This window comes from Pterocles gutturalis, unplaced genomic scaffold, assembly GCF_000699245.1.
Source record: "Pterocles gutturalis isolate BGI_N339 unplaced genomic scaffold, ASM69924v1 scaffold48470, whole genome shotgun sequence".
Taxonomy (NCBI): Eukaryota; Metazoa; Chordata; class Aves; order Pterocliformes; family Pteroclidae; genus Pterocles; species Pterocles gutturalis.
In genome coordinates this window covers 1-10,678 of record NW_010142623.1, presented here as the reverse complement: position 1 = coordinate 10,678, position 10,678 = coordinate 1, and the positions used below count along the sequence as shown (strand labels likewise).

At 45.8% G+C, this 10,678-nt stretch overlaps 1 protein-coding gene across 3 annotated transcripts; it reads right to left on the bottom strand.

Moving 5' to 3' along the window:
- Window positions 1-270: 270 nt before the first annotated feature.
- On the bottom strand, window positions 271-9,702 carry DHDDS (dehydrodolichyl diphosphate synthase). 3 transcript variants are annotated; one of them, XM_010084426.1, is made up of 8 exons: window positions 9,590-9,702; window positions 8,356-8,472; window positions 7,602-7,744; window positions 6,558-6,674; window positions 6,265-6,366; window positions 5,512-5,626; window positions 3,813-3,920; window positions 271-772 (listed from the first exon to the last, which is right to left on the bottom strand). In XM_010084426.1, the coding sequence occupies exons 1-8, from the start codon at window positions 9,650-9,652 to the stop codon at window positions 536-538; spliced, it is 1,002 nt and encodes a 333-aa protein (XP_010082728.1). In that variant the 5' UTR covers window positions 9,653-9,702; the 3' UTR covers window positions 271-535. The 3 variants fall into 3 exon arrangements, with proteins under 3 accessions (XP_010082728.1, XP_010082729.1, XP_010082730.1); XM_010084427.1 differs by lacking the exon at window positions 6,265-6,366 and having other exon boundaries at window positions 9,590-9,664; XM_010084428.1 differs by lacking the exon at window positions 6,558-6,674 and having other exon boundaries at window positions 9,590-9,664.
- Between the last annotated feature and the right edge of the window lie 976 nt (window positions 9,703-10,678).

Below are 10,678 nucleotides of genomic sequence, written 5' to 3'. Positions count from 1 at the left end.
ACAACAAGGCTGACAACACCTTGCTTTAGCTCTTTGGAAGCCAAGAGCAGATACCACAAAAACAAGCACAGTCAGGTGGGGAAAAGACAAGATGCAATCATGAAGTAGGCAGTAGGGAATATCTCTGCCACCGCTCAGCACAGGGAATGATTTAATGGGACTGAAATGATTTGCCTGGCCCCATTCATGAGGGATCCAACAGAACTGGAGGCTCATTTTAGGCAACTTCTTGTCACCGAAACAGGCCCGTAAAGTACCAAACAGTGGCAATATGGCGGGGTGGGTGTATTCTCCATCCTCAGGGGCAGGGAGGCGAGACACAAGGATGGCATTACCTTCCTCAGCAGCATTCACAGAACTAGAAGGGTTCACAGTACTCTGTCCCTGCCCTCAGACAGGGCCAGCGGGGATGTGAAGTCCTACAGCAGCCCTGCATCCCCACTGCAGAACCACACCGCGTGAATTCCTCTGCGCAGCAGCTGTTCCCTCTAACACAGTTAAAAATTGTCTTTCCCACAACAACCCAGCACCTATGTCACGCAGACACTGTACACAATCTTTCAAAGAAGTCCGCTCGCTTGTGCTCTAGTGCCTGTAGAAAGCCCTGGATCCTCTCTTCCCGCATGGCGGTGCATTTCTGCAACAGTGTCCATCGGCGCCGAGAGTCTCCGTGGGATGCAAATCCCTCCTGCTGCAGCTTCTTTGTCACATAAGCCTGATCCCTTTCCATCTGTTGTCGCCTTCTTTCCTCCATGTAGGAGTCTCTGGCCTTCTAGAGTGAAAAGCAGCAGAGCATTAGCACTTTACCAGGCCTTTCAGCTCACCTGTGGTACAGATGCAAGGCAGCATAGGTTATGGAAGAAATAAGCCTCTGCTTGGCCATCACCCTGCAGGTTAAATGAAGGGTGGCTTTGTGTGTGCCTCCTCCACTTTGAGGCAGCCTGCTCAACTGGTTATTAAAAAAAAATAAATAGGAATATCCTTCTAGACCTTCTTCCCAAGACACGAGTCTGCTCACAGTATAAACTCCTGGTTAAAACAGATAAAGGTCAAGACAGATTGTGGGAAAACCCTCAGATATCGGAATGAGAGAGGAAGAGCAGACAGGGGGACTTTCAAACCACAGACCTGCACACAAGCTGTCCTCGCTGGTGTCATCACAGAAGCTGTGATCCTATTCACATGGCAGCTGAAAGTGTTTAGGGGATTCAGAACAATGATTTATGGGGCAATTCTTTGAGCTGATGATCAGGTATCGAGCTAATGAGCTTCAACAAAAAAGCAAGAGTGGGCTCAGCATTCCCAAATGCCTGGGATCTAATAATGTCCTGACTCGAGACACAGCAGGATGGGCAGAAGACAGGTAAAGGCAGTAGCTACCCTTGCCTACCCTTCAAGTATTTGAAGTATTTCTGCAGAACATTATTTTTTAATTTCTTTTTATTGCACATATCCTTGCCTGCAGCCTCCCACAGCAAGAACACATGTGCATGCAGGAATATTGAGCTTTTAGTTTTAAAAAGAGAAAACCTGGTCACTGTGACATAACCTGACGCACACACACTTAAGGAGTGCTGGCTTTTCAAACGAGCAAGAAGAAATAATTATTCTAATGAGACCTGACTCACTCTGCACCACACTTTCCCTGTGCCCAAGTCAGTAGCCTATGCTTTTAGCACTGTAAATCAGCTTTCCTTGTGCTGGGAACGAGAGTAGAAACATCCCTAGCTACAGAAAGCCCACTGCATCGACAGCACCCCATTGCTGTAGCTCTGCTTATCTGAAACGCAAAGATCATCAGCCTGGTCAGCGTCAGACTCCCACCCCTAGACAAAGTGAAACTCTGTCTATTCACCAGAAAAGACTCCGCATGACCACTGCCATAGGGCAGGCTTGCCAACCAACATCTGCGTGCTCTCCCTCGATCTAACCACGTTCCAAAAGCAAGTTGTAGCTGATCCTGGGACTAAGCAGTGAGCGAGAACCAGCTAGGAAACTCCCTTTGCAGCAGGTTTAACTGGGAAATGTAGACAATGGCCACTAAATGTGATGCTGTTTGAGCTGATATCTTTTGTCAAATGCCTCCAAACCAAGTTTTTTTTGTACCTTGTCAAACCTTCCACCCAGCTGTCTGCCCATACCACAACTACCTCCAGTGTCCTGAACGCAGCAGCACTGTCCCCAGCAGACACAGCTGCTGTCACATATTCTGGCTTCTCAGCAAGTCAACCCCCTAGCCTCACCATCCTCACTGACAAGCAACACTTCCACCAAGGTAATGTGCTTCAAGAGGTCCAGATACTTTTGGCTTTCACGATCACCTATTTCAAATGCAAAAAAACCCCCAGCTCCTAAATCTCAGCCGTTCCTCTGAGTGAGAATCCTCCCCTCTGCACAACTGGGCTGCATCCCTTGAAAAAAAGGGCAGCCTTGTATGCTGCAAAGTGGGTCTTACAGCGAGAAAACTGACCAAAGAACAAATCCAGACAATAAGAAACCTTGATAATAGCACAGCATGAACACACAGAGCCACAAACGAGAATGAAGAAAAGATGAGAACAGCTAGGAACAGAAGAAGCATTTGTTACCCATCTGAAATTAGCACCAGGAGCAAAGTCAGAACAGTGACCTTACTGTTCAATACCGTTCAAGACAGAGGCAAAGCTAATGTCAGTGACAAACACTATTCCTTTTTTTGCTCTCCTCTTCATGCAGAAGGTGAACTGCCATTAGTTGTGTTAATACAATGAATTGCTGGTAGGAAAAGGGCAGAAATAGCAATAAAAGAGGTTAAGGACATGGAGAATTTGGATGCTTCCAGACTGACTGGACCTGATTAAATTCACCCATAACCACAACTGTCTGTAATCTCTCTGACAACTCTCAGAGGTGAGCAAGGTCCTTGAAGGTCCCCTTGCTCGTCTGTAAAAACAGAGGACTCAAATAATTAAGGAACAGACACACTCAGCAACCAGATACAGTAGAGGTAAAAGTCACCACACTGAGTTTCCCCTCCTGCCAGTTGCTGCTGTCTCTCTGCTACAAGCTGCTGCACCCCCAGATTTCCCAACCAAGAGCTCCAGCTCCCAGATTTATTTTTCTTAGAAACAGACAGATTACTAAGTCAGTACTAGGTTGGCCAGATTTATCTGAACTAGGTCGGGGGAGCTCCTAACAACAAATGTAAGAGGAGAGGAACAGTGACAACAAGCAACAGGAACAGTCTCTTCAGTAGGCACATCTGGACCCACCAGAAAGGGACGCTTGGCTCACAGCTCAGGCAGCCTCACTTCAGCTCCCAGAAAGGAATCTCTAAACCCACTTGTTACAACCCTCAAAACAATAGCCGAGTTAGAGAAAGAGCATGCAAATTCTCCCTGCTCATTCCAGAGTGAACTCAGCAGTCTTTGCTCACACCACTGGTGAAGTGGTTTGAGTTAAACCAGCTGATTTTACCCTGTAGCAATTGAGGAGTGCTTACTTCTTCTGTCCTGCCAGCTGAGGAGTGGGGACAGATACTTCCAGCTGGTGGAATGAGCAACGAGTAATAGAGACAGAGGTGACTTCAGATATTTTAGATATCCCTGAAAGTAAAGGAATCCAGCCACGCGCTAAGATGTTGTAACAAGCCACACGGGTACAGGAGAAGCAACACATCTGGCATTAGCTGCTACTGAAAAAAGATCTTAACTAGCTGCAGTAAATTAACAGTTCCTCTGTTCCCACTCTGCACCCTTTCACCTGATCTCCAGCACGTTGCTGTGCAGGTAACGTGCTGTGTTGAGCTTTCCATCTCCCCAGGGCTCCCTTACCTGTAAAGCACTGTAGTTCATCTGGAACCGAAGGATAGCCTCACACAGGTTCCAAAAGGAATATTCTGGCCACAAGACTGACTGAAACACCAGGCATGAATGGGACGTCTGCAGAAAGCAAGATCACCAACAATTTAATCATCTAGCGAAGGTAAAGGCATCAAGATGCAGCTCTGTCGGTTAGACTATGCCAGTTTCCCCACAAAGATTTTACCAGATTCTACTGAAAATGAAATAAATACCAGCCAGGAGAGTGTGAAACTGCGCGATGCAGTCTTTCTAATTAGTTTTTAATGCTGGGACACCAGTCATCCATTCCCGCTAAGATACCAGCAGAATTCTTTCTGATGCTATGTTGGTCTTGACAGAGGTATTTTTAATAGCTTAAGCATCACAGACATATAATAAAACTAAAATAGCCCCACTGGACTACCAAAGGCTGGGTTAAGGGAATAACAGATGAACCGAGGATCAGGACATGACATGACATTTAAGCCATTCGTCAAACAACATCTCGTGATATTCCTTGCTGCCCACTCATGGCATTTAAATGGCTTAATGAATCTAAGAGTTGTGGTGCATGGAAGATACCCTAGAGCTGAAAGATGCAAGATTTCAAGTTAAAACCTACTTTTGACATTGAGTCCCTCAAAGTTTCAGATAAATGTAATCCTACAACCATTACTACAAAATCTAACACTTGAAAGGACTCTGCACAACTCACAGTTGTAAAGGTATAGAAAATCTTAGTGTCAATTCTATATAAAAACACCATAAAGACATCTTTGGCACCAGAGAATCATCCTGAATAGCACAACATCCTCCTGCTTTGGGGCTGTCAGGACGCACACGATTGCTAGCGAAGGGAAACTTGCACTAATGCTCTGGTGCGTGAGCTGGCAGAGCAGGAGCACAAGCACACGTTCTTCTCTGCTGCTTCTGCTGGAATTCATAGCATGGGTCCTCTACCAGGACTACCACCAAGAGGAGCAAGTGAAATGTTAGTCTGCAGCACTGACACCCATCCAGGGTACAGGTGTGCCCAAAAATACAGGGGGGAGAGGGAGATGCCTTGGTAGGCAACCACAACGCAGGTGAGACAACTTCTGGGAACTTGCCAATCAAATAAACTGGAATAGGAACTTTGTCATCCTTAGAACCTGTCTCGCAGGGTCTTGTTTCATTATGAAAGTCAAATAAAACTTCTGAAACTGTGATGAGACAGCCATGTACATTACCTGTACCTCCAGTACCTACAGCTGACATGTGACAAACACCTCTCCCAGGAATCTAGAAGTGCTTCCTAGGATTTCCTCATCCCAGGAAACATCTTGCCAGGTTAAATTAATCAAAACCAAGAATTTACCAAACAAGTGAGGAACTACCTAAATGTGAAAAGAGGAGCAAAAGGATGATCAATTCATTATTTCCTTCACTGCTGTGAGCTAGAACAATTTGCGATTTCTAAGTGTTTTCAGGATGATACAATTTCAGACTTGGGCTGCAAGGTGTTCTAGGCAATCACAGAACAGCGAGAAACAGATTCCTCAGAGATGTCCCAGCACTCAGTCCATCCAAGAAGTTACCTAATCCCTGGCAGAAGGAGTTTAAGAGCCCTCGTGTCAGCTCACACCTGGAGTCAGTAGAACACTCTCAGGTGCAAAGATGGAATATTTCAAGGAGAAAACAAAGACTTTACCTGCCAGAGCAAGAAATCACTCAACCGAACCTCTCCTGAGGTTCGAATCAGGAGGTCTGGGTCGGGGGAGTTGTTGGTGTACAGACACTTATCAAGTAACGATTCAGACACATCACTAAGAAAGACAGATACATCTCATTAAGATCACTTTCCTGATTACTGAGGGGTTTTTATAAACACAGGACTGCAGATTAAAACTGGGTGGTGGTGGAGCTGTACCACAGCCAGTCATCAACTTGCTCCTGAAGGACAGTGCTGTCTGCTCCACAGGCTGTTTCAAATGCTCTTTCAGCCCCCAGAGCATCCCCCCCATGGTCTTTGAAACATAATACAGGGATGGAACCAGACTTTGAGGACTTCCATCTGGAGCAGAGAGCAGAGTGCTAACTGCTCCATCTCCTCCAGGGTGGAGGAACAGTTCTGTATTCATGATTCATCTGTTGTTTGACCTCACAGCTACGACTGCCAGCCAAGCAGGCAATTGTTGTGGCATAAAGTCTGCCTTCACATTTAAGCTAACTGAAGACACAGACCTAATTTCTCTTCTGTCTTGGTTGTGTATCTATCACCATGGTAACTGAAATAATAAAAACCAAACATTGCATAGTAACTTTAAGTCATTTGTTCCAGTCATACTGGTTTCATGAGATGTATTTAAAAGCCACTTGGCTTCCGAGAGGTTATTAGTAAAGCGTAGGAGGTAAGACAGACAGCCTTCATCTAGGAAGCCTCACACAGAAAGACAAGAGTTACCTGGGTTCCAGCAGTCCTTGCTCCACCCCCCATGCCATCTCCCTGACAGCATTGCTGATTTCATGTCTCGATGTGTATGCAAAGCAGACATTTAGAAAGCATCTGAAAAGAGGAGAAAGATGTGAAAGACTAACCTAAGGAAGGTCCAGTAGATACAGAGAGAAGAATGTCTACAACAGTTGTGTGCTTGTAGGGCAAAGAAAAAAAAAATGCAGCATGTCTGCCAAGTCTCAGCCTTCAGGTAGAAGAGGAAGATATGAAGTATCAGCTACTTTAAACTGTGCTTAACTTACTTGTTGTAGTTCCTAGTTGCCAGCACAGCTTTGGCAATCAGCTCCTGGATATCCAAGGGCAGGAGTGGCAGGTCCCCGAGGACACGGATACACACACCGTGCTTCTTCAGGCTCTCCCTACACCCAACAACAAGAGAGAGGATTACAGAAAGCAGAGCAGTCTGTGCTGCACAAGTGCCCTGTCTGCCTTGTCTAACATCCACCAACTGAAAACAACAGGCATGTGGCAGGCATAGCTTCAGCAAAACTGAGAATTACAAAAAGGAATAATGACCAAATGTTTTTCAGGTGTTGAAAGCTGGCTTAGATTTCATGTTCCCAAACCGTTCCATAAAGGGAAACTGATCATTCCCCATACAAGTTCCTGAGTTACAGACATAAGCAAAGGACTAGAAAATGATCACAGATGAGGCATTCCAACCTAAAGTTATGAAAACCCATACGGAAAACTTAGAATACAACCACAGACACAGGGAATCTACAACTAATCAAAAATTAAGATGACTAGTGGTCACCCACAGAGTAGCACAACTACCTTCTGGTGTAAGGAAACATATCAATGAGGGTGGGATGGGGCTGATGAATGTCAGGTGAGACAGGAAGCCATCCATGCCTGCTACAGCCTTATGTAGAAGTCTCAAGTTGCCGAGCTAAACTCTGATCTGCCAAGAATACTGTGACAGAATTTAAGACCAAGTTTGGCTACTTCATGAAAACAAGGCATCTAGAACTCTAGAGCTAAGCAGGAATTTCTAATCGTGCTGTGCTCACTGAAAGCTGTTCTGTCCCAACTGTTTGGATGGGATTGTTGCACAGTAAGCCATACAATACAGACACAAATCTGGTGCGTTTGGGACTGTGCGTGCTCAGGAGCTGTACCTCCCATCCAGGTAGGCAGAGCCCCTGAACACAAATCTCTAACTGGAGGTGGAAGATGACTTCATTTAATCCATTTTCACAATTTGTAACATCCCTGTAAACACCTCTTAATCGGGTTCTGCTTTAGTTCCACCCTGTGGGATACAGACACGAGAGGATTCTTACTGCTCTTCCAGTAGGCGGCTAAATTTCTGTCTTGCCAGATCCATTAGTCCATCCACCTCCTCCTTGGAGCGTTTAAAGTTCTCAATACTAAAGGCATAAACAGTGACCTCCCGAATGCCCAGATTTAAGCACCACCGCAGTGTCTGCAAGAAGAGAAAATATAACAGAAAACAAAAGTCAGATAAGAAGACTCAGATAATCAGACAGGTCAGCAAGGCCCACCTTCTCCACTGCTAAAGCCTTCCTGTCTTTTCCCACTGTACTAAGACTGGATCAAAATAAATGACAATGAAACCCACTTGATGAGAATTTCAGGTTCATTTTAAAGAACAGGAGGAAAATATCACTACCTAAGGATGAGAATCCATAACAACTATGAGACTAATCCAGCCAAGGAAAGCTCTTCTTGTAGATAACACTATAAATTATATAATACCACACCTTTCAAAACCTTTACAAATAAATTCAGTTTGCTTCACAGAATTAAAAGCTTCAAGATCTGCAAGGCAGATATTTCTATCGAGTGTAAAACAGAGGGGGAAAAAATTGCTGATTAGAATGACTCTGCAAGATAAGAGGAAGAGAGAGAGGAGCTGAAGTTGGGAACCCTGATGACTGATGCCAGCTCCAAGCACAGGCCTGACTCCAGCAAAGAAAAGGAACACAACACACCAGTCAAGCAGTAAACACACAACTGGTGAACACAGCCCAAACTTTTGACACACAACTTGAAGGCAGCAAACATCCTTCCCACCTGCGCCAGCTTATCAAAGCCTTGCGAATGCCCCTCCTGTCTCTCCACGTGACACTTTCGGGCATAACGGCGATTGCCATCCATGATGAAAGCAACATGCTTGGGCATTGGACCTGCCTAGAAAATAAAGAGAAACACAACAGAGCAGAAAGTGAACAGCCAAGCTGGCATCTTGCGTCGCAGAGAGTCTGGCCCCACTGTTCCTGGCAGCACTGCCTATTTGTAGGAGCACAGTGTGTATCTCCCAGCTTAAAGTCTGGAGCTGAAAAGAGTAAGAAGCCAATTCCCCCTTTGCTAAGCCCAGTTTAGGCTCTCTAAAAAGCATATCAGTGTTGACAACTGCCTAAACTGAAAAGCAGCTTTGCCCTCCCCATTTCTATTGCATGACAGAGAACCACTGTTCCTGGCAGCACTGCCTATTTGTAGGAGCACAGTGTGTATCTCCCAGCTTAAAGTCTGGAGCTGAAAAGAGTAAGAAGCCAATTCCCCCTTTGCTAAGCCCAGTTTAGGCTCTCTAAAAAGCATATCAGTGTTGACAACTGCCTAAACTGAAAAGCAGCTTTGCCCTCCCCATTTCTATTGCATGACAGAGAACTGTAGTACCCAGGAGCAGCCCTGCCACAGCCACAGGAGAGGGTGCACACAGCTTTATGCTGCTGCAATTTAAAATATTTTTAATTTTGGAGTTCAAGGGCATTTTCAGACACAGTTAACTGAAGAGAAAACAAAAAAAGTCATGAGACTTTCCCCCTCTTAAGAGGAGTATTCCTTTCCGCTGACCTCACTAGGTCAGCACAGATCCTTTTTTGAGAAGGACAGCAGCATCAGCCTCAAGACTCTGCTGGGCAAGGACAGAATTTTCCTGGAATTGCTGATTTATTATTCTACACAGCAGAAACTCCGTTTCATTTCTTAGACTCATAATCCAAACATCTTGCTTCTCACCCTCCTCCCATGCCCTGCCTTCCTCAGCAAGGGCACAAACCACGGAAGCCTGGGAGCGTAAGCTCATTACTGGCAAACACTGCCTACAGCCTTCCTCTTTTGCAAGATGAAGCTTAAGTAATTTTCCATCCCCGAATGCTGTTTAGGGATGTACCTCCAGTGCCAGCATTAATACATACCCTTGCTAGCAACACTATCCTTCTAGAGCAGAGCAGTCAGAGACCGTTCCACTCTGAACCCTGATGAAGCTGCCAATTCTTTACCACAGGCAACCAAATTAATTCCTTACCTTAATGATGTTGGCACAAAATCTCTCTATGATGGTCAGCTCGCCTTCTCTGATCCACGACATGTTTTACCAAGAGCTCCTTTTCTTTTCCAATGGGAAGATGAAAATAAAAGGGTTAAAGGTACAGAACATTCTGTCTGAGCCCCCAGCAACACCACAAATCATCCCCTTGGAAAAATCAAGCTTTGTCTAGCTGCTTTGGAGCCCCTTCCATCACCTGTATAAACACTTCAGTGAGCAGACAACAGGGGAGCTCAGAAATTAGCTCTGGAATTTTCCAGCTATATGTCATCAGAGCGGATTCTGCACTAGCTGGCAGCAAGAACAAAACCATGACTGCATCTTCCAGCCAAACTATCTGGTGAGTTAGTACAGACCCAGGCCTTGAGCTGCCACCAGGCCAGTCACAGGGTGGCAGCAGCACAAACCGACCTTCAACGCTTTTATGGTGGACTTGTTGGAAATCCTCCAAATGAAGCAACCATCTACCTCACCCCTCACCAACTACCCTGCACTAGTGTCACCACTGATATTTTTCCTTCACAAGTAGAGAACTTTAGCCTCTGAAGCTACTGGGGTTTTCACCACATTATCTGCACTTCAAATACTAACATCTGGTTGGAGCTAACAAGAGGCAAGAGCGTGCTGAACTTCCACATTCATCTCCAATGCTCTCAGCCAGGAATCTTGAGAGACATGGGCAAAGCAGCGATGGAGAGAGAGCTGTGGGGGCAACAGCCCAGCCCCAACCACCCGGTACACATCTCAGGACCAAAGCAAACTCAAATGACACCACTTGCATTCATTTTCTGTAATCCTCTGCCCTCAGGAAGGGATGCCTAGCCACAGATGCAGACACAAACCATCAAGGCAAGGAACTACTGAAGCTCAGCCTCTGTTACTGAAACTCTTAACGCTCCCCTTGAGCGGCTCAGGCTTCAGCCCCCCCGTTCCCGTGCCATCTGCGGCTGGGGACAGCAAGCAGCCCCTCACACGCAATTTCACACCGTCATCTTCAAAAACAAGCCTCACCAAGACACCCCTTGTGTGTCAGCCAGGGACAGAGCACCACAAGGACCGTGCCTCGCT